The sequence below is a fragment of the Hemibagrus wyckioides genome, linkage group LG16 (genome assembly GCF_019097595.1).
Source record: "Hemibagrus wyckioides isolate EC202008001 linkage group LG16, SWU_Hwy_1.0, whole genome shotgun sequence".
Classification (NCBI taxonomy): Eukaryota; Metazoa; Chordata; class Actinopteri; order Siluriformes; family Bagridae; genus Hemibagrus; species Hemibagrus wyckioides.
In genome coordinates this window covers 1,765,207-1,788,250 of record NC_080725.1, presented here as the reverse complement: position 1 = coordinate 1,788,250, position 23,044 = coordinate 1,765,207, and the positions used below count along the sequence as shown (strand labels likewise).

General features: G+C 40.6%; 3 protein-coding genes and 1 non-coding gene across 4 annotated transcripts; 2 read left to right on the top strand and 2 right to left on the bottom strand.

Moving 5' to 3' along the window:
• Positions 1-4,336: 4,336 nt before the first annotated feature.
• LOC131366742 (la-related protein 6-like) lies at positions 4,337-5,957 on the top strand. The gene is made up of 3 exons (XM_058411442.1): positions 4,337-4,495; positions 4,586-4,793; positions 4,905-5,957. The coding sequence occupies exons 1-3, from the start codon at positions 4,473-4,475 to the stop codon at positions 5,850-5,852; spliced, it is 1,179 nt and encodes a 392-aa protein (XP_058267425.1). The 5' UTR covers positions 4,337-4,472; the 3' UTR covers positions 5,853-5,957.
• Positions 5,958-8,225: 2,268 nt separating this feature from the next.
• phax (phosphorylated adaptor for RNA export) lies at positions 8,226-12,275 on the bottom strand. The gene is made up of 5 exons (XM_058412724.1): positions 12,096-12,275; positions 11,042-11,649; positions 10,816-10,936; positions 10,305-10,388; positions 8,226-9,438 (listed from the first exon to the last, which is right to left on the bottom strand). Exons 1-5 carry the CDS (start codon positions 12,258-12,260, stop codon positions 9,157-9,159), a joined length of 1,260 nt encoding a protein of 419 aa, XP_058268707.1. The 5' UTR covers positions 12,261-12,275; the 3' UTR covers positions 8,226-9,156.
• A 439-nt stretch (positions 12,276-12,714) lies between these two features.
• On the bottom strand, positions 12,715-12,786 carry trnam-cau (transfer RNA methionine (anticodon CAU)). The gene has a single exon. It is a non-coding gene; the product is annotated as a tRNA-Met (tRNA).
• A 2,192-nt stretch (positions 12,787-14,978) lies between these two features.
• aldh7a1 (aldehyde dehydrogenase 7 family, member A1) lies at positions 14,979-22,319 on the top strand. The gene is made up of 18 exons (XM_058411984.1): positions 14,979-15,195; positions 16,014-16,067; positions 16,633-16,698; positions 17,202-17,282; positions 17,375-17,498; positions 17,994-18,126; positions 18,233-18,277; positions 18,394-18,471; positions 19,479-19,576; positions 19,689-19,730; positions 19,831-19,925; positions 20,175-20,259; positions 20,560-20,666; positions 20,795-20,911; positions 21,009-21,106; positions 21,191-21,264; positions 21,347-21,422; positions 21,919-22,319. The coding sequence occupies exons 1-18, from the start codon at positions 15,001-15,003 to the stop codon at positions 21,971-21,973; spliced, it is 1,623 nt and encodes a 540-aa protein (XP_058267967.1). The 5' UTR covers positions 14,979-15,000; the 3' UTR covers positions 21,974-22,319.
• Positions 22,320-23,044: the final 725 nt, after the last annotated feature.

The following is a 23,044-nucleotide window of genomic DNA, read 5'->3' as shown; positions in this document are numbered from 1 at the left end:
CCAACATGACGAGTCTGCAGCGTACATAGATCAGGCATAACATTATGACCAGTGCCAGGTGAAGTGAATAAGACTGAGTATCTCCTCATCATGGTACCTGTTAGTGGGTGGGATATATTAGGCAGCAAGTCAACATTTTGTCCTCAAAGTTGATGTTAGAAGCAGGAAAAATGGACAAGCGTAAGGATTTGTGCGAGTTTGACGGAGGGACAAATTGTGATGGCTAGACCACTGGATCAGAGCATCTCCAAAACTGCAGCTCTTGGGGGCATTGCAACAACACTTCAGGCCATGACAGTGGATGCAATTCACACTGACAGCACTTCTAACACCCACTCAGACACATTCTCACACGATCATACACACACTGTTGTAGTCCTAGTTGTTGTTCACTATTATGTGACAAATCTATTATGTGCGTAAACATGTATATCTTTCAATTCAAACTAATTTGCAATTTCTTATTGCTGTGTACATTTCTATTGATCATCCTAATTAGTAAGTGTAAGTATAGTCTAGGGCACACTGATATTTTAAGAGACGTTTGGTTCCTCACTGGAACAGGAATAGCTACTAATTCTGGTCGGTTTATAACTGAATATGTATACCGATCAGCCACTGTGAGCAGTGACAGGTGAAGTTAATAAGACTGATGATCTCCTCCTCATGGCACCTGATGAGGTCATTTTATCATTTTGTCCTCAAAGTTGATCCCTGCCATGTCGGGTCAGGGCTTTTTTTGCAGCAAAAGGAGGACTAAAACAATATTAACCAGGTGGTTATAAAGTTATGCTTGATCAGTATGTATTTCTGTAATACGATTAAGCCGTTTAAGGTAATGTTTAAGGTTCCTAAAGCTCATCCTTCATATCATTTTAAATCAATACAAATGCTTATCATTATTTCCTGAAGGTGCTGTACATGAAGAATATCAATTTGAAGACAGTTCAGTTTTAAGGGCAATGTTCAATGCATGCATACACAGTGATGACAGTTAAGCAAATATCAGTGTATAATACGTGAGACTATTATCCATTCGTCTTTCTCTCTCTCTCTCTCTCTCTCTCTCTCTCTCTCTCTCTGTTTTTGTCGTCACTTTGTGGTCCACCTGCCCCCTAAACCAACATTCCAATCAATCCTGGGTAATTACTACCTACTACAGTACTCTGTGTTTACATTCATTTTTGGTGAGTTGCTGCTATGTGCTGCTGAAATTCTGCTGCTTATTCACTGAAAGATTCAGAGTAGAAAGAATTAAATTTGATTACACCGGTGCAAAATATTCCATGTGCAGACAGCAACATTCATGCAAACGTAATAACATAAAATATGTTATGTTCAGTAGGTCATGAGTTCAAATCCAAGCACTCGTCACCTTCCAAACAGTATTCTAATGTCATAACCACTGAGCTAGCAATGTAAATAAAATTCAAACACAGAGGTCTCACAAGCCAGACTTCCAGCTTCATCTGCTGTGTTTTGCCAATAAACATGGCCAAGAACCATGTACTTTCACAAATACAGGTTAATTCTGAAAATAACTCTTTAATACAGTTAAAGATGAGATTCTCTGGACTTGTGTCAGTCCAGTGACTATATACTCTGAAAAGCTCATTGTGTCACGCTATTCAAAAATTTCTTTTCCTCCCACATTGCAGATCCTGAAAGTGTACAAAAGATATCAGAAGCTCAATATATTCTGGGCAGAGCTCATCATCCTATTCATCCTAATATTACTATAGCACACAACCAGAGGGAAAAAGAGTAGAGAGTATGGAATGTCATGAGATTGCATTGCAGTTTAGTCAATCATAAATCTTCACCGGCTGTAAAAAGAAAAGAAAAGAGAAAACCACCACATGTACTCATGTGAAGTGACAAAACCAATCAGCATTCTTTCTTTTAACTAAAAAATCCTGAGATAGTTTTAGTGAAGGCTGTGGCTCTAACTTTTCACAGTGGTCATTGGATCAGCTGGGCTTCCCTCCTGACTAGTGTATAGGATTACTTACCAACATACAGTATGACCCTGGGAAGTTCAAACTGGGGCATCATATATCATCTTACACTTTTCCAGAAAGATATAAAAAGTCATTTGATGTTGAGTAAGCAGTAACTGTGAACTGCTGCACATTGCGGAAACATGAAGCCTCGTGTAAAACTGTAAGGTAATGTAATCCAAATGTATAGATTAGTTGTGTCTACAGTACACACTGCTTTAGAACTGAGGACAAGAATCCTTTATTATCACCACACATACACCGATCAGGCATAACATTATGAGCAGTGACAGGTGAAGTGAATAACACTGATGATCTCCTCATCATGGCACCTGTTAGTGGGTGGGATATATTAGGCAGCAAGTGAACATTTTGTTCTCAAAGTTGATGTTAGAAGCAGGAAAAATGGACAAGTGTAAGGATTTGAGCGAGTTTGATGAAGGACCACTGGATCAGAGCCTCTCCAAAACTGCAGCTCATGTGGGGTGTTCCCGGTCTGCAGTGGTCAGTATCTATCAAAAGTGGTCCAAGAAGGGAACAGTGGTGAACCGGAGACAGGGTCATGGGTGGCCAAGTCTCATTGATGCACGTGGGGAGCAAAGGCTGGCCCGTGTGATCCGATCTAACAGACGAGCTACTGTTGCTCAAATTGCTGTAGAAGTTAATGCTGGTTCTGATAGAAAGGTGTCAGAATACACAGTGCACGACGGGTCAGGGCTGTTTTGGCAGTGAAAGGGGGACCAACACAATTTTAAGTATGTGGTCATAATGTTATGCCTGATTGGTGTAGATTACAGCTCAGTGGAATTCTTTTCTTCGCATATTCCAGCTAAGGAAGTGGTGTTAGAGTGCAGGGGCAGTTATTATGCAGCGCCCCTGGAGCAGAGAGGGTTAAGAGCCTTGCTCTTAAGAACAGTGCAGCACTGGGGCTTGAACCCTGACCTTCCAATAAACAACCCAGAGCCTTAATCACTTGAGCCCAGAATAACCCTCTATGATGGGGTTAGTGTGTTTTAGACAACTTTTAGAGTTAAAAAACTAAGTACTTAAACATACCCTTATTTTCTTTCTTTTATCTCATCCTTGATCCATTGTTATGATGAACAAAACTGGCCTGAATTACTCCTGATCCAGTGTAGCATTGCTCAATTGTCCAACAGTGGACCTTAGTGGTGCTGTGGCTAGGGCTTGAACCCTGATCCTCCAATCAACAACCCAGCACCTTAACCACATGAACCACCACTGCCCCGCAAAATGGTGCACCAAGCCTGGAAGTACTGCAATACCAGGTCAATACGTGGCGCTGACAGAGCAAGCCCCTTTTCTGGCTCTAAAAATCCAGCTCTTAAAGTCCCCATAGAGGATGTATCAGATGTTCAACAAACAACGAACCTAATCATTTTCTAAAACCAATTAGCCATAACATGAAACCAAGTGACAGGTTAAGTGAATAAAATTCATTGTATTATTACAGTGGCACATGTCAAGGGGTGGGATATATTAGGCAGCAAGTGAACAGTCTTGAAGTTGATGTGTTGAAAGCAGGAGAAATGGGCAACCACACATGGACAGCTGCCATTGTAGCACAAAACCGTCAGTGGTTTTAATGTCATGGCTGATTGTTGTACATATGTCTTATTGTGAACGACCTAGACAGTTGTGTACATAGAAACATATCTAAGCATGTGATTTGAAACAAACAACAAAAATATCTTGCAGATCAATACAATTTCACTCGTATTAGTTTAATTAGTCGTATACATTAAGATGACCACTCCGTCCAGGGTGTATCCTGCCTTGATGCCCGATGACGCCTGAGATGGCACAGGCTCCCCATGACCCGAGTATAGATCAGTACAGACAATGAAATAAGCGGTACAGACAATGAAATGAAATGAAAAATTAAGATGACCTTCATAACTAGCCCTAGTCCTAGGGCTATTTTTCTTTGATTTTGACCATTGAAATGATTTGTCTTGATGAATCCATTTAACTTTATATGGTTTCCGAGAACATCGATTACTCATAATATTGAATTAAGTCATATGAAATGAAAAATAACACCACATGAGAGTGAAGTATATAAACTCTCATGTGGTGAGAGCTAATTTTCAACTCAAATCACGAATAGATCCTTACGATAGTACAGTCTCATAATACATCTATTTTCGGCACAAGATGTTTATGTAACTTTTTTTTGGCTCCTCTTGTGATGTCAGTGTGTGGAAGTGTCCTCAAATGGTAATACCACTTTACAGCATTGTTCTCGTCAACGCTATTGATTGGTTAGATTCTGCATGACAGATCTAGCCGTGTGGGTGTTTTCAGCAGATTTATAACAGTGAAGAAGAGTATCGAGGGCAGACAAGACCACTCAGGCTCTGAGGGCTGTTATTAAACATTTTCGCGCTGACACACACATTTGAAGAGAACTGCTGCCAACTGCACTGAAACACCAAAGCTGAAGAGAAAATGGACAGCATTAGCAATGAAAAGTAAGCTCTCTTGCTGTTTTCTGCTTAATTCTTTTTGCTTGTGAAACATTTGTTTTTAACAGTACACCCTGTTCCTTTTGCCCTCCTCAGATATTTCTCTGTGTCGAATGAAAACGATGAAGATTTAGACCTTGACGTCTGGATACCTCCGGATGCTGATCTGCTACAAAAGATGGTCTCTCAGATTGAGTATTATCTCTCTGATGAGAATCTGGCCAAGGATGCTTTCCTTTTAAAGCATGTCCGAAGAAATAAGATGGGTTACGTCAATATCAAGTTGCTGACCTCTTTTAAAAAGGTAAGCTTGTGCTTTTCTGTAAAAGCATTATAAAGTTCCAACTTGGTTGGTCATAGCATGATTTCTTGGTTTATCTAGCTAGACAAGTACATATTTTCATTTTGATTCCAGATGAAGCAGCTCACAAAAGACTGGCGGGTTACAGCCTACGCCCTCCGCCATTCTGTAAAACTAGAGGTGAACGAAGAGGGAAATAAAGTGCGCAGAATAGAACCGGTGCCCGAGTCTGTCCTCTTTCAGGTACCAAGCAGACTGCTGCTGGTCTGGAACGTCACAGAATCAAATCTGACCGAGGACATGGCACATGACCCATCAACACCTCGCAAGAGCACCATGGAAACTGCTATTGCAATTCTGGAGCCATTTGGCACCATCACCATGGCTCGGGTCAACAGACCTGGCAGAGAGCTTCTTCCCGAGCTTCAGAAATACAGCTACAGATACCCAGAGCTGTTCACTAAGGAGAGCGTATTAGTGGAATATGAAGATCTGGAAGGAGCTGGACGTGCTTACCACCAACTCTCACAGTCTGAAGGTAACATGAGAGTACTCCTGGTGGGGAAAGCTTCCAAAAAGAAAGCTGTGGATGTGGGTTTGGAGGACAGAAGTAACGGGAAGGGGATCTCCATCCTGAACCAGCGCATGTTACAGCTTCAGACTTGTGGTGAAGACTCCTCAGCATGCAGCTCCTCAGAATCCGAGTTCGCTTGTTCATCGCCTCTAAGCATCCCTCGCGTTTTCTCCGGCCAGGTGTGTAGCAGCCCCTTAAACAGCCCACGTTCCAGCCCTAGATGTGTCCGTGCACCCCTTCCAGGCCCTCGCATTTCTCCACTCTTAGCCTCAGAAGTCTGGGGCAGTCCAGAAACAAGTCCAGAACTGCGAGAGAAACGCAAGTTGTGCACCAACCAAAACAGACACTGTCAGACGAGTGAAAAAAGGCTACTAAATGGAGAGGCGGCGCCTCCCGGAGTCCTACGCCTGCCTTATGGTCCTGATGGGAGTAAAGGTTTTCATGCGATCATAGTTAGAAGACGACTTCATTACTCATTTAAAGTATAAGTAAGCAGTTATTTCGTCGCTGTTTGTCATTTGACTTTCTGACTTCTAAATGTAAATGTATGTAATGCTTCTGTTCTTGTAGCTTAATAAACAATTCATCTTTTACTAACATTTCAGCTGTTTCTTTACATTGCAGAAATTAAATTGTCCCTATAATTTCCCCCTGAAAATCTTACATAGCTTATTTAATCAGCCTCTATAATCACCCCTTACATCAGCCTGCACTTATACTAACCTCAACTCATCTGAAGCACTGAGAAAGTCGGGTTTTGTTTTAAAGGAATATAAAGTGATGTTAACATGTGTAAGTCATATAAATCAGCCATACGTAAGAAATTAAACATTTACACTACCAGTCAAAAGTTTGGACACACCTTCTAATTCCATGGTCTTTCCTGATGTTTATTTCTTTCAATGCTGAAGGCGGCCAAAATCCACAATAATGTCCTTTGAACAGTGGATATTGAGATATGTCTGCTACTGATGCTCTGTAAAGCCTTCATAACGCCTCTAATCTGAGGTGCTGTTAATTGGTGATTTCTGAGGCTGGTAACTCTAAATGAACTTCTCCTCTGCAGCAGAGGTCAGTTTTGGTCTTGCTTTACTGGGATGGTCTTCATGTGAGCCAGTTTCATCATGGGGCTTGATGGGTTTTGCAAATGCACTTGACAATACTGTTCTTGCAAGAACTATTCCAGAACACCTGACCTTCGTGTCTTAAAATAACAACTGACTGTTTTTTTGTTGTCATTACATATGGATTACTGAAGTCCATGTGTGTTATTTCATAGTTTTGAAATCTCCAGGATTGTTCTAGAATGTAGAAAATAAATCCCTAAACAAACATTGAATTAGAAGGTGTGTCCAAACTTTTGACTGGTAGTGTATATATGTTTTCACCTTCAGAAGCCAAATTATACTGAGTAAATCCAGAGTTTATAATAGTGTGTGAACAGGATGCCAGATCATCACAGGATATCTCTTGCACCCTGGTATATATGATGTATAGGAGCGATCTGAAGGGAATTCCAAGAGGAATGCAAAAGCATAAGCAATTGTTAACTCTATTAATAATAATACTAAAACTGACAAATAACCACAATGTAATAGCAAACCCAAAGTCCCAAGTGGTCATATAAAACACTTTTTAAATAAGGGTACCTTACTTCACTTGCTGGGGTGGTGCCATCTTAGTCCACTTATGTATCTTTACCTGGAAAGGTTTGTGTAGTGTAGATTTAATTAGGTTTTAAAATAAAGCTTTGGAGTGAAGGTCAATCTTACTGTATATTATTTTTAAAAAGGTCAAATGACCATACCAGATGTTGTTTCAGTTACTCGCTGTTCGGGGTCGCCACAGCAGATCATTTAGTCCGCATGTTTTGATTTTGGCACAGGTTTTACACCGGATGCCCTTCCTGACGCAACCCTCCAAATTTTATCTGGGCTTGGGGCCGACACTGAGGAGTTAACTCTTCAGAGGTTGGGTTAGCGCCCTGCCTGGGAATCGAACCTGGGCTGCAGCAATTACAGCACAGGATCCTGTCGCTGGAGGCTAAATGTCCATACTAGATGTATAAAAACCAACGTGCCCTTAATGGTACCACATCAGTAACAAAGAAAAGAAGAGTTCAGTTTCCCAGAGACAACATTTGATCATGACAGTGTTCTTGCATCAACCGCCATGGGATTCTGTAACTGTGGCATGATTTCTATGACAGAGGAGCTGACATAACAACTCATCAGTATTTGTCATCACCATGACAACTTGTCAGAGTTGAGCCTGCACAGCTCTTTGGATCTGCTCCAGCGGTGAAGAGGTTCTGTCACATCCCACAGACCTCTCAGAGCCAATTTATTAGTAAGCATGCTAAATTTGATGTACACAAAAATACTCTTTTATGTCAAATGACACCATAATTTAGCTATTTCCATCTCGTCCTACATAGAGCAGACATCATTTTGTGATGAACTGTGATGCGGTAGAGAGAAAAAAAAAACATACGGAGCTAAACTTAGATGAATCATCTTCAGCGCTGAACCGTAAAAGGACCTTTTCATGCTTTCAGTGAGAGAGAGAGAGAGAGAGAGAGAACTGTGGGTCAACTGAAACAGAGTCTTAACATCAAAGACTGTTGACTATCACTGAGGTACTCTTAGGTACACCAAGCATGTAGTAATATAATAGCAGGCGGTTACTTCGTGACAGCAGACAAGACAAAAAAATAGAGGAGGAAAAAAACAGACAGGCTTTTCACACTTCTTAATGATTAGTCTGAGTACATTAAAATATTCTTAAATCCTTAACTTTAGCACATTTTGTTATATTTTACAGGACAGTCCGAAAAGCATGTCAAACAAGCTTAAAAAAAATGGATTGTAAATAGAACTTTATTTTAAAATTCAGTAGCAAACATAACATTTATACGGCACATCGCCAAAACACTCGCTGGACACGAGTATTCAATGTCCAGGCAGAAGATGATGAAGCATCATTACGACTAGACTGGGGCAGATGCTCAGAGTGTTGCTTTGCCTTAAGTAGAATATCATAACATCTGTCAATACTTTTCCATGTAGTATTAAGTATATTCTTTATACTATGATTTTTAATACAATCAGAATGCATGATTAGGTTTAACTTATCTGCACATCCGTTTAATATTAAAAGAAACAGGAAACGAGTGGGCAAGTGAAAGTGCATCGTTGTAACTGGATTCACTAACAGTATACTGCATAAAAGCTCTTGGTTTATAAATGTGTCATAAATAAGGCTGCTTTCACACTAGGCTTTAAAAAGAAAAACAAATCTGCAGTGTCTGTCCTAAACCACTATCCAGATTTATACCAGGACTGGTCTATGATATCAGACACCAACATCCGTCACAAAACTTTGTCGTCTCTAGCTAGACTGTAACGTGAAAAATATACTGACGTTGAAATCTTTCCAACTGAAGCAACACCTTAATTCATGAACAAAATCACTCATAGCTTTTCACTAAACATGAACTTTTCCTCTTTGGGAAGAAATCCTGTAAGGATCCCATTCTGCATTCTTCCCATAAGGACTCGTACAGGGAAAAACACCTAGTGTGAAAGTAGGCTAAGGTTTCCGAGCTTGTTAACACACACACACAGCCCTTTATACAGAGCGTAAGAACTTGCCATGTCTAACCTCACATGAAACAGGGGAAAAGAAATGACCATGTCAGAATGAAATCTAATCTGCTCAGCCCACATCACTGAACATAGTGACAGCAACTTTAATTGTCTACACATCCACTCATCTCGACAACCAACAGCATCAGAAGACCTCCAGGTCATTCGAGTTGTAAACCACAGGCGCTTCCTCTGTGCCCTGCGCAGACTCGGCCTGCTCCTCCCCTCCGTCCTCCAGGGACTCCAAAGCGTCGTTGGTGTCACTGGCAAATGTTTCCCGAGAAACATCATCGTGCTCCTGCAGGTTCAAAGTGCCGATCGCTTGCTTCATTTTCTTGGCCGTCAAGTATTTTTGCCGCTGCTTGGCTGCTTTCTTGTTTGCCTTCTTGTTGTTATACTCTTTCTGGTTCTCATCATGGAATATTTCCTAGGAAACAAAGGTTTTTGTTAAAGAGAAACTCGAGCATTTTTGACGATGGGGCTGACGTAGCTACTCTGTAATCCCCTTCTCCCTCTTCATATACATCTTACATGTTTCACTGAGATTATTTACATATTAAGATTGCATTAGTGCTATTTTTAAAACTACCCTAATTTATCATAACCATTATAATTTTTAGTGACTAGGTCAATAACTCTGTGGGAAATTAGCCATGTGTTTTGGTCATTAAAAAGAGGTAATTAGTATATCAACTACATATACACAGATCAGGCATAACATTATGACCACATGCCTAATATTGTATCGGTCCCCCTTTTGCTGCCAAAACCACTTTCTATCAGAACCAGCATTAACTTCTTCAGCAATTTGAGCAACAGTAGCTCGTCTGTTGGATCGGATCACACGGTCCAGCCTTCGCTCTCCACGTGCATCAATGAGCCTTGACCGCCCATGACCCTATCGCCGGTTCACCACTGTTCCTTCCTTGGACCACTTTTGATAGATACTGACCACTGCAGACCGGGAACACCCCACAAGAGCTGCAGTTTTGGAGATGCTCTGATCCAGTGGTCTAGCCATCACAATTTGGTCCTTTGGTCCAATTTGATCAAACTCACTCAAATCCTTACACTTGTCCATCTTTCCTGCTTCTAACATCAACTTTGAGGACAAAATGTTGACTTGCTGCCTAATATATCCCACCCACTAACAGGTGCCATGATGAGGAGATACTCAGTCTTATTCACTTCACCTCTCACTGCTCACACTGTTATACCTGATCAGTGTATAATGTATCAAGATTAATATTTGTTGAATATGGTCCTTTCTCTTCTCTTCTCTTCTCATCATACCTTAACCTGATCCTGAGTAATACTAGGAGTATTCTTCAGCAAGTTCAGATAAACCCCTCCAGGTGTCCTCCTTCTACTGCCATCCTATGAGAGGGAAACAAATACAAATATATATATATGTTAATGCAGAAGTTTCCAGACAGTGTGGGTGCAGCTTTTCAATTTAATCAAGCAGAAGCCAGAAATCTGAGTCTTACTGAAAGCCAAGATCAACTGATTAAACAGGTGGAATAAGGTGTGGCTCCTGTGTAATTGGAATGAAAACCTGTACCCACAGCGGCCCTTTGTGGATAAGATTGGGCACTGCGATGTGAAAGCTAACCAGATCAATGTGTCAAAGGATAGTGAGCAGAAATGATCAAGCTCAGCAGTGCAACTCAGAGGCAAGTAGTAGGGAAGTTTCCCAGGAGGAAACTAAATTCTGATTTGTGTTAAACAGCCTTTGCTGCTAAACAATGTAACTGAGCGGTTTTGTCAGATTTTTGAGAGTTATTCAGATTTGAAATCTTACCACCGTGTATAGACCTCCATTTTGTTCAATCGTTGCAGTTTCTGACAGAAGCTCTATCGCTTTCTTTGTGCCAATCACATTCACGACACGCTCTATTAACTCCATCTTTGGCTCCATTAACCTTTTGAGAAGGAAAGAGAAGACATTCATCATGCAATACAACACGGCATACCAACTCACGCAGTTCAGTTTCTTAAGTGTTTAGATTAACTGAGGTTTTCTGCACCTGTGTGCGATTTCCTCAATCACTTTATCCTTAGGGTCATCCACCGTGATCTCATATCGCCCTTTAAAGTCCATCTCAGCTCTATCACCCAGCCTTTCCTTGACTGACCGCTTCCTCTTCAGATGGCCATCGCTCTTGTTCTGTACTCCGTGCTGCATGTATTCCGCGAGCTGCTCCTCCAGCATGGTCTCCATGCCATGCTCCTCCTCCTGCTTCTCCTTTTCCATCAGCTTACGTGCCAGTATGTAGTTGTATGTCTCACACTGGCGGCTGTCCATAGTGATCCCCCCCTCCATTCCCATGATGCCGAGCTCAGCCGCAACAGCCTCCTGGCTTTGCTCCTGCACCACGGAGCCCCAGATGTTGTTCACTTTGCGGCCTGGAGGTCCTGCGACAGTGCTGGTACCTCCGAAAGCTGTGGGAGGAACAGGCGGAGGGACGTTGGTGCACTTCTGACGCTTTCGTCTCCACAGCGCAGCCTCTTCGTCCGAGTCGCTGTCACTGGAGTCGGTTGCAATGGAGCTACGGTAGCTGGTGACGTGTGGAGCTGTGTGTGGACGATCTCTGCTCTGGAAGTGCTGGGCTGACAAAACACCTGCAGAAGGCATCTGTAAAAGGATTACAACAGGTTTTCAGAAATGGAAAACAGCCGATATTTTTCCTGTAGTCATTTACTTTGCTGTTTAGATCCTACCCACAATTACTGAAACACAGTAAACAGGACAAGTGATAAAGAATACAGTGTAATAGGTTATGACTGGAAACACGTTTGAAGAATCAGGATCAAGCAGAAATCGGATGTCTTACTCTGAGTGGACATGGCTAATCATACAGGTCGAAAGGACTGTTGCTAAAACAATGTTATATGCACTCATTAGGGCACTAAATTAAGCAGCTAAACACGCGAGTGGAAAAAATACACAGCTAATAGTTACCTAGCTAGCAAGCTTTATTGACCTAGGTAACCTGGTTAGCTAACGTTATAAAACAAGCTAGCCATACACATGTCTAAAACACTGCCCTGGGGAAATGGATACACGTTTTATATTCTTACCTGCTGCCGGTTAACTGAATGCATTTCTGTCTCCGAATCAGAGCCACTTATTTCTCCATCCTCTAGATTCTCCATTGTGTTTCTGTTGGTGTGACCCGCCATTTCTTCAACCCGGAAGTTACACGGAAGTTGGACGCACAGCGACGCCACGCGCTCGTCTCTCATTACCGGATAAAAACTACAGCAAGACCTACAAAACAGTGTGTTACGAGTACTGTTATATATGTCTGTTTTCACCGATGAATGTTTAACAGAGAAGCTGGTTGAAAAATTTAACACCACAGTTGCTAACATATCACATCATTTATGAAGAAGAACTAGTAAGGCATCCTAGAAAATAGATTAGACTCTTGTGCTACATATTATCAAACCGCAATAACACAATATATATATATATATATATATATATATATATATCGTTTGAAACTTGGGACTTGTGTTCCGTAACTGTAAAATTCCATAATAATAATAATAATATTTATGGTGCAAAAAATAAGCAAAACAATCTAAAATAGGCGTAGAATTACATAAAAATAAAATAAACACACTGTTAGTTGTACAAATATTTACTCTGCAGGCGAGACCTTTTTTATTTAGAGGACAAAAAAAGAAATAAAGATAGCAGAGGATGGTTTCGATCCATCGACCTCTGGGTTATGGGCCCAGCACGCTTCCGCTGCGCCACTCTGCTGTGGAAAGGAATTGTGCATCACAATATATGTACTATACGACTATAAGACTAGCCGACGCGTAGTGAGCCAATCGAATCTCTCGCGTTTTCATGTTTTCATTGTTTTCATCTTTCTCCGCCAAATCGCGTTCGTTCACGAAGGACCCGCCCACGGCAAAAAATGGATGGGCCAATCAAATCGTGCGCGCCAAGTTGTTGTTTATCATGTGTTGATTTGTATTAGAAATACATTATAGCAGTGGTGGACCGTCAGGGCCAGCAAGGCCTTCTCTGCTGGCCTTAAACAGCAGTGATCTGAATCACTGACTTGCATTTTAATATATTTAATATATTTTTCCATGAATGTGTATTAAATTATTCCCAATAGTCTATTCTCTACATTCCATAGCTTTTCTCTCGGTTGCGCTGCTTCCATTATTATTATGATAAGTATTATATATGATAATTTATCACTCATGTATATTGTTATGGTGTGTGTCTTGTGCTGTATTATTCTTATCTTTGAAAAAAGAGAGAGACAATATCTCTTACAGTAGGTCCTGAGAAGCCATAATTTGCAGATAATTAAATAATCGAAATCAACTAACTACACAAGAGTTAAAGCTTGACTCATTTCTGCCATTTCTAAAGTGAATGCGATATTTAATCCTTGTCTGAGGTGGGATTCGAACCGGTATAATCTTGATGGCGGGGGGGGCGACTTGAATTTTATTCATTTTTTATTCACTTATTATTGATTTTCTTTTATTTAAGATGTTATTTTGTGCATTTTTCTTTCTCAGAGATTGACTAGTTCCTTTATCTATTATAAATGAGTGACTTTCTATCTTATCTAATCTAATTTGGTTATTGAGTGGGAGAGTCGGGATTTGACCAATAACGGTGTAGGAGTCGGTGTTGCCAGATCAAACATTTTTCCTTGGTACGAACGGAGGGTGTGGGTCTTGTAATTTAATAATTTTGATTTCTGCCAAAAACTAGATTCGTCTTGTATTTTATTTCACATTATAGTTGCTTTTAAATAATTTACATTTAGATTAAATCCATTTCAGTTGAATCGAGCACTGTCATTTAAGCAAATATGATTTTTAAAATATTTCATAGATCAGTTTATTAATGAGAACAACAGATCGGATTAAAATACATTGTCTAAACAAAAAATGATTTATGATGCGTGGAATCAGGAATGAATCAAGTGCATGTGAAATAAAACTTTTGCATCATGTTACACTGCTCCCCTTTTGGTGGCTTTCACTTGAATATTGTTGCACCAGTCACATTCACTATGCAGACACTGAGATCTGAATAAAAGATTTTTGGACATCGCTAGTACTGTCATCTGTATCTAATTTATTGCAATTTTACTGACCTCATATTGTGTGTTCTGATACTGGGAATTTCAACTCACAACCAAAAGAAATTTCTTACAGTGTGTATTTTTGTGTGGAGAATTGGACCATAAATCATATGGTCTGGCCTCCCACAGTGTTTACATTTACAGCATTTGGCAGACGGCCTTATCCGGAGTGACTTACTATAGTACGTACTGAGAAGCCAATTATTTAATTATATTTAATTAAATAATCGAAATCAACTAACTACACTAGATTTAAAGCTTGACTCATTTTGACAGCAGGAATGTTTCTGTAGACTAACAGTTCTGCCATTTCTAAACTGAATGCGATATTTAATCCTTGTCTGAGGTGGGATTCGAACCGTATCGATCATGATGGCTGAGGGGGGCTTGAATTTTTTGTAAATTTTTGAGAAAAAATTCAAAACAGGCGCATATAAATCACACGTGATATTCTGTCTCTCCCTTTCTTTCTTTCATTCTTTCTTTCTTTCCCCACTCAAAACAGACTGCATTAAGAGTTCCTTTCACTGGAACTAAGGGGCCGAGCCCAACCCCTGAAAAACAACCCCTGAATTCAATGACTGGGAGGGGTGTCCCAAAACTTTTGGCAATATAGTGTACCTTTATTAAGCCCCTGTAGGGCACTTTTAAGAAAATATCAGAGTGAATGAAAAATGGATGTGCTTCTTCCTGTCTTTTTTCCGACCATTATATGGCGCTGTAGCTGCAGTGCATTATTTTTTGTTTTTTATTTTCCCTAATAAATATCTGGCAACCCTGTCTTCAGTCACGCGGCGTGTGCGTCAGGCTCTTTGGTTCGCACATGCGCATTGGCGTTTTTTTTTATTACTCCAGCCATGCAGCGCACGCTGGCTCTCTCTGCCTTCCGTCATTTTGCACTTCGGAAAAAACTTTGCTCCCTGACCATCCGACAGACTGCAGCCATGTCTACTCTTCTCATCAATCAGCCGAAGTATTCTTGGCTAAAAGAACTAGGTCTAAGCGAAGAAAACGATGGCGTTTACAACGGGACGTGGGGAGGTAAAGGAGAGGTAAGATTAGAACAGGTGACTAAAGCTAAATATATACACAGAGCCTGGGGATGGCTGCAGAAAAGCACCTGGCCTGGTCAGGGGCCCACTCGGCCTGGTCAGGGGCCCACTCGGCCTGGTCATTCTTTATTTAGATTATTTACAGCAATCTTGTATCTGGAGCAGCATTTTGCAAGCATCCTGGCTAATATTTGCTTTGTAGCAGTTGCATCATCTTTTGCATTGTGACAGCGCAGCAAAAACTTCAAATGGGGTTCCATCACCATTGCTATATAATCTATATCACTTAATATATAATGTGTCATGTCTACTGTATGCAGTGTGTCCATAATTAAATGCTGCTTTATGTTAGCCATGTTGCCTGAACCACATGACCCATGTACAGCTTAGGGCTTTAAATAGTTTTAAATGATCCCTTTTAACGTGAGTGATGCTCTCTGAACCTAAACTAACTGTTATTTAAATGTGTTTTAGTATTATTTTAGCTACTTATGGGACCCAGTGATGGTTATTTCTTATGAATATACGATAGATATAAAACTTCTACACATGATTGTTATACTGGCAAGTTTTCAGCTTGAAATTACGACATGTAAAGATTACATGACATCCAGATACTCTGGTTGCAGAAGTGTGTACACAAGTTTATGTTCAGAAGTAATTATCTTTATGACAGGACCTGTTTATATCCATTGTAGATCCCAGTGCAGTATGATCACAGAGTACATTCATCCTCCAGTTGCAGTGTGTTGATGTGGTGCAGTCAGCTTTCACAGCATGAGTTTTTTACATGTCTGATTTTTACTTATATCTTCTAGGTGGTCACATCGTATTGTCCTGCCAACAACGAGCCCATCGCCAGAGTCCGACAGGTAACCTGACTTCTACCCACATTATCATGTTTCATGCTCGATCGTAAGAAATATGGTTATATCACCAACTGTGTTTCATATCTGCAATGCTATGTATAATTTATTAATTATATTCTGTAGTTAAGGTTTTTCTTCTTCTTTTATCTTTGTAAATATATATAACTGACTAAGCTGCTGTAACACAAGAATTTCACTTATGGGATCAATAAAACATGTCTGTCTGTCTGTCTATATGTCTACCTGTTTACCTGTCTGTCTGTCTGTCTGTCTATCTGTCTATCTATCAGGACTAAAATGCAGACAAATGTCTTTACAATACAAAAGAAAAAATTATCACCAGATGATTATCTTCACAAAGAACCCTTTCTGCACTTTAGGAAACAATAAACTGTAGAGACATGATCTTTTTTCAGTCACTACATAAGATAAATATATAAACTAAAGCGAGTGAATAGAGTTTTTGTACTTTAAATAAAGAAATCTCTGTGTGTGTCCTTCTGCTTTAATACAAGAAGTGGATAAAGGGGTAAATGTGTATGGTAAGATGGTTTGTTCTGTTTATCAGGGTACCCTGGCTGAATATGAAGAAACTGTACAAAAGGCACGAGAGGCATGGAAACTTTGGGCAGATGTAAGTAGCCAGATAAATCTTGAACTTTTTGTGCTATATTTCTTATATTCTGTAAAGCTGTTTAGAAACGTCCGTTGATAAAAGCGATTTACAAATAAAATTGAAATGAGTTGAAAGTAACACCAAGGAGTTGAGATTTATGCTGATGCATGATTTCGGCTGATGGGTTGAATACGCATGCAGTCTCCAGTTCGAGAGCTCTGAAGGTTTTGATTCATTTTCGACGAGAACGTTTGACGGTTCATCCTAATGCACTCATTCTAAAGCCACAGCTCGTTCAGAGGGACCTGTATGACAGATGCTCCACGTAATCAGTGCCTAAAAATAATAAGTTTTAAGAGCATGCTGTTTAATATAGATAACAGTAATTCTGCTTCAAGTTGGACCATCAGATCACAGATGAGTGGATTGTTTATGTTCCTGGAAAACCTTGCCTTGCCTTCTCTTGTCTTGTTGTTTAACTTCTTTTACGAGTCCCCTTTTTTTTTTTATGTTTTCTCCAGATTCCGGCTCCAAAAAGAGGGGAGATTGTAAGGCAGATTGGAGATGCTCTGAGGAAAAAGATTAAAGTTCTCGGCAGCTTGGTATGCTTGCTTTTAGAAACTCGGCGTTCCAACTGACGATACTTTAGAATTAAAGTATATATCTGGACTGTTGTGCGTTAATGTATTATTAGGTATCTCTGGAGATGGGGAAGATCTACGTGGAGGGTGTCGGTGAGGTGCAAGAGTACGTCGATGTGTGTGACTACGCTGTCGGACTCTCCCGTATGATTGGCGGTCCGATTCTGCCTTCTGAAAGTATGTCAAATCAGTGGTGGTAAAACTCTACACTTTTTTTTAGTTAGACATTTGTTTGTAAGCTCAGAAGAGCTTAAAGTGTAACAATGAAGGCTTCTGAATTACTGTTATATCTATAATATACTGATATGTTTATGTTTATTAGTCAATCACTGACCTATACACCTTTTCCGTTGACTATGCTTCGATTGAGAGCGTTAATCATGAAATATTTGCAGAGCTGTTCAGAGCTGTATATTTTGTCACATGATATGGACATGGATTTGGATTTTGCTATTGGAGCTTTTTTGAGAATTTAAGTTATTGAGCACCAAATATTCACTATCGGTATCGATGCATTCCTGGTTCTTGTCATGCTGAACCCCAGACCCCTTAAATCATCACTTCTTGGTCCTTGCACCACTTTTGGGCTCAATCTGTGCACCAAGAACAGGTGCACATTAGGCAAAACCTTTCAGAAGGCCACTCATAAGCTCTTTTGTAATGTGTTTTCAGGACCAGGCCATGCCCTGATCGAGCAGTGGAACCCTGTGGGTCTGGTGGGCATCATCACTGCCTTTAACTTCCCTGTAGCAGTGTACGGCTGGAACAATGCTATCGCTCTGATCTGTGGCAACGTCTGCCTCTGGTAAGAACGTGTTAGAAAATTAGGATTCAACATGAAGAAAAACTGCATAAGCCTGGATCACATGCTTGAAAAACTTTGCTGTTATATGTGCTTCTTCTCATGGCAGGAAAGGAGCCCCGACCACGCCTCTGACCAGTGTAGCAGTGACTAAGTGAGTGTGTGTGCGCAGCAGCTCACTATTGTGATCATGCACTGCAATAAACTGCTATAAAATTGTCAGAATTTTATTTATATCTCACCATGATCGGCGTGTGTGTGTCCATTCAGAATTGTAGCTGAGGTGTTGGAGCAGAATAACCTTCCTGGAGCTATCTGCTCTATGACATGTGGTGGAGCTGATATTGGGTATGTGTACAATCACTGATTACACCAGACTTTCAGTGACAGCAGATTTATGCAATTTATAGATGTGACAAAAGAATTACACAGCTACTCTTCAGGTTTGATATTTGCCCATTTTAGTTGACAGTAAACACTAGGCTTAAGGCTTCATGGACAAACAAACAAGATTATTTCTATCAAGCACAGACATTTCACACTTCTCTTTCTGATAAGTAACCAGATCTCCATCTTGTTTCATGGATTTTACCAGTAAATTTTAAGGCATTTTGGTCGAGTAGATATACACTACATGGGCCAAAGTATGTGGACACCTGACAGTCACACCCAGATGTGACTAGAGACACTCAGCTGTTTGCAGCTGCTGCTTGCTGTGCAGGTCGAAGAGAGCTTGTTGGAGTCTAGCACGGGGTTTAGCCGAGTATGGAGGCCTCTATGGTGGTGTGTGAGTCCACTGTAGAACACATTGTGTGTGTGTGTGTTGAGGAAGACTCAGGAGAATCTGAGCAGAGCTCTGGGCTCACATTTATTTTTCTACAGCACAATCTGAAAAGTTCAAATGAAAAACCAAAAGAAATGCAAGCCGAAAAGGGTCCGCCACCATCCTGTAGCTTTTGCCTTGTTCAAGTTTAAGTCTGAGGATCTCACTCTGTGTGCACATGAATAAGTTGGAGGTAACGAGACAGGGGAGAATAATCGTGCACCTTACCTACCGCTTCAATACGGCTCCTCTCCACCTGCAGTGACGCTCCATCACGCCCCCTGCTGCCACAAACAGAAAAGTAGGTTATAAATCTGGAATGGGATGATGGCCAGATGTGCACAAACATCTGGCCATATAGTGCAGGTTGGATATTTTTTGGTTAGTTTTTGAGAAAATACTTTTTTGGCGGCTTTGGGCTGTTTGATCAAATCCAGCACTTTCCCTTGATTGTACAAATCCATGTAACTTGGACACATTGCTGCTTCTTTGTGCACACTATTTAAATTTATTTATGTGCTTTTTCTTATAGCGCAGCAATCGCTAAAGATGAGAGGGTCGACCTCGTGTCTTTCACTGGCAGCACCCACGTGGGCAAACAGGTGGCTCTGATGGTGCAGGAGCGCTTTGGTGAGTTTCTCTCTGTCTGTGATATTCACTTCAGCCTAGAAGACATGACATGCTATTAAAGTATCTTCTCAGCTTTGTCTTGAATATGAAAATATTTATGCTTTCTGGACAGGGCGACAGTTGCTAGAGCTGGGAGGAAACAATGCCATCATCGGTAAGTTACTGTTTTAACGGCTTTTTAAGTAGGTGGAATGTGTTGTGTTTTTTTTTTTTTGTGATGGTAGAATGAATAATCCTGTTTTTGTTGTTGTTAGTGTTTGAAGACGCTGACCTTAACCTGGTAGTGCCTTCAGCTGTCTTTGCCTCCGTGGGAACTGCAGGGCAGCGCTGTACCACTACCAGGAGACTGGTGAGTAGCATTTGAGTGACAAAAGAACTTCATTTGGGATGCACATCATTATCTGCAGGCGTGGATGCATCACACCTGATACTCAAAGGCAAAGATGAGTTGATTAAACAAGAGAAGCTCCTTCTGTAATCATAAAGACTTTGCTGTGTTCATCCCAGGAGTCTTATTCATAACATACTCAAACTGAGCATCACTTTAAAACACTGTTTGTTCTTTTTCTCTATTTTTTTTGTCCGCTTTGTTCACTAGATGCTGCATGAGAGTGTTCATGACAGGGTTGTGGAGAGGTTAATCAAAGCCTACAAGCAAGTCCGCATTGGTGACCCCTGGGACCGTAAGTTAATTTAGGCTCCAAATAATAATAATAGGATTTCAACTGTACCTTTAAATTACAAGCAATGCAATCTGGGTAGGTTTTTTCCCCCAGAACTTGAAAATTAGCCACTTCCCCAAACAAAACTTGCATGATTTTGGTTAAAAGGAAGCTTTTGAGGCATAGTGAGAGTGAAATCAGTCACATCACGGTTCTCGTCATATTTTAATTCAGTGTATAGTCATGAAGAAAAACAAGATATTTGTGCAATGTCAATAAATAGCTAAGATTACAAATGTGTTTTTGTGTGTTTGTCAACAGCTAGCACTCTGTACGGTCCCCTGCACACAAAGCAAGCTGTTGACCAGTACCTGGCAGCTGTAGAGCAGGCCAAGAAGCAGGGCGGCACTCTGGTTTGCGGTGGAAAGGTACAGTACTGCACCTTTAAACTGGGTCTCATGCATGTAAACAGGTTTGAAAGGTTCATTTTGTTGAATCAGCTGTGCATGTGTAGCATTTCTGCTGAAACCATTTCACCTCTCAATTTACTGCTCAGGTCATGGAGCGCCCTGGTAACTACGTGGAGCCTACCATCTTCACCGGTCTGGCACATGATGCCCCGATCGTTCACACAGAAACATTTGTGCCCATTCTTTATGTGATCAAATTCAAGGTAGGACATTTTTATTTATTTATTTTAAGCAGCCATGTGAGTTTTCAGGTTTGAGATTTTTTTTCTTCTTTTTCTTTTTTTCTTGTTTTACTGTTAGACAGAAGAGGAGGCATTCGCCTGGAATAATGAAGTTAAGCAGGGTCTCTCCAGCAGCATTTTCACTAAAGACATGGGCAGAGTATTCCGCTGGCTCGGGTACGTGGAGTCTGTAAAACTCTGTATGGGGTTCAATATTTGGGGGATTTGTTCGAGACTGAGACGAGGTTTTCTTTCCTACAGACCTAAAGGCTCAGACTGTGGCATTGTGAATGTCAACATTCCAACCAGCGGTGCTGAAATCGGAGGAGCCTTCGGTGGGTACAGATTCCTTTTTATAGTGCTAACATGCTGCTATGAGGAACAGCTGATAAGTGTGTGTGGCTTTTGTGCGTACAGGAGGGGAAAAGCACACGGGAGGTGGACGCGAGTCAGGAAGCGACTCATGGAAGCAGTATATGAGGAGGTCTACATGGTAAGTGCACATGAACATTATCTGTCTGTGCATTTTACACAAAATAATTAAAAAATGGTCCCTTTGGGTTTATGGAGAAGAGATGCAGGTAGGTACCAAACCTGTGCAAAAAATGTTCAAGGATATGCAAGCAGACTTACTGCTGTAAGTACTACTGCTGGTTACAGACAGACGGGCAGACAGTCACCCACAATATAGTCACTCAGTGGAGGTTTTTTTGTTTCACTATTTAGCTGTCCAGTTGTTTGTGCCCACTGTAGCCTCAGATTTGTGTTATTAGCTAAAAGGAGTAGAACCCAGTGTGTTCCTCTGCTGTTATAACCCATTCACCTCAGTGTTTGATTGAAATGCTTTTTTCAATTACTGTAGACTTCCTGTCAGCTCAAAACAGTCTAGACATTGTCCTCTAACCTTGGGCATCAAAAACAAACTATTATTGCATAATCCAATCAGTAAGAGGTAATGACTAAAATACATTTTCTGTTTCTTCACACAGCACCATCAACTACAGCAAGGACCTCCCGCTGGCACAAGGAATCAAGTTTGAGTGATCTGTAACTGAGTGTGCCTGAAACAGAAACACAAGAAAACTAACACATTACACTTTAATCTTTTCCAGTAAACACAGGTTTGATTCCAAACTATCAGATGTAAACATGCATAATCTGTCTCTGTCCAGTTAGATTGGTTTAACGGTTAGTTTTATTTGTTTAGGTTTGAATTTGTTGAATTAAATTTGGGTTAGTTCGGAAATACACCATCCCAGTGTTGTGCAAACAATTTAAGGGAGGGTAAAAAGCACTTGATGGTTATGTAGCATGTCCCATTTTAATGCCCTTCCTCATCGGTGTAACCTTGAGGTGCTTTGTACAATTAAATCATGCCTTTATTTTTGAAGGAATTTCTTAAGTGTGGTTATTTGTTTGCACCTTTTGATTTTTTTTTCCGTTGGATCATTATATGAATTTGATATTTTGACAAGAATTTATGTTTTGGATGAATGTCTTTATTTTGTGCATGTAAGCCAAAATTCCGTGAAAAGACTCTAGTGGAATATTTACTGTTTTTAGATGCAACAAACTTGATCTCAGTGAGACGTATGCACGTTGTGTAATGTGACAGTAATTCCGACAGGGGGCGACATTGATGAGAAATCGTCTGAGATACTGCTCAGAGAAATGAAACAGAAACGTTCAGCCATCACCAGGGTTAGGTCAGAAGTTCAAATGTCACAGCCAGGAGCCGGATGTGCCTAAGTGTTCTGCGTCTGGATGGGTCAGACTTCCCATTGGTCAGTGGTGGACCAGTAGCTGGAAATGAGGTGAAACGGAACTAACCACAAAAACTAGTACAGGGTATTCATTTGAAAATGTCTAAAAGCTACATAAAATTCCTGATACACAACTAATGACTGGACATAGACAACAGTCACTACTACTAACAGTACTACTTAACCATCAAGTTTATGGTTGTAAATAAAACATCAGTTTGAAGTGGTTATGTTTGTTTTGTTTCATGGTCATGGTATGTGCACATACTCTAACCTGATAACCAGCTTAGCTCATGTGGCTATGCCTCTGGGTTGTTCAGCAGAAGGTTTGGGTTCAAGCCCCTGCATCACC

Bases quoted from the DNA above. Each gene is read 5' to 3' on its own strand.
- aldh7a1 (XM_058411984.1), top strand. From the start codon at position 15,001: ATGCAGCGCACGCTGGCTCTCTCTGCCTTCCGTCATTTTGCACTTCGG. The intron at 19,577-19,688 runs GTGAGTTTCTCT...CTTTCTGGACAG, and splicing joins GATGGTGCAGGAGCGCTTTG to GGCGACAGTTGCTAGAGCTG. The intron at 20,912-21,008 runs GTAGGACATTTT...TTTTACTGTTAG, and splicing joins TTTATGTGATCAAATTCAAG to ACAGAAGAGGAGGCATTCGC.
- LOC131366742 (XM_058411442.1), top strand. From the start codon at position 4,473: ATGGACAGCATTAGCAATGAAAA. The intron at 4,496-4,585 runs GTAAGCTCTCTT...TGCCCTCCTCAG, and splicing joins GACAGCATTAGCAATGAAAA to ATATTTCTCTGTGTCGAATG. The intron at 4,794-4,904 runs GTAAGCTTGTGC...TTTTGATTCCAG, and splicing joins TGCTGACCTCTTTTAAAAAG to ATGAAGCAGCTCACAAAAGA.
- phax (XM_058412724.1), bottom strand. From the start codon at position 12,260: ATGAGAGACGAGCGCGTGGCGTCGCTGTGCGTCCAACTTCCGTGTAAC. The intron at 11,650-12,095 runs GTAAGAATATAA...ATCCTTTTACAG, and splicing joins ATTCAGTTAACCGGCAGCAG to ATGCCTTCTGCAGGTGTTTT. The intron at 9,439-10,304 runs GTATGATGAGAA...TTTGTTTCCTAG, and splicing joins TTACTCAGGATCAGGTTAAG to GAAATATTCCATGATGAGAA.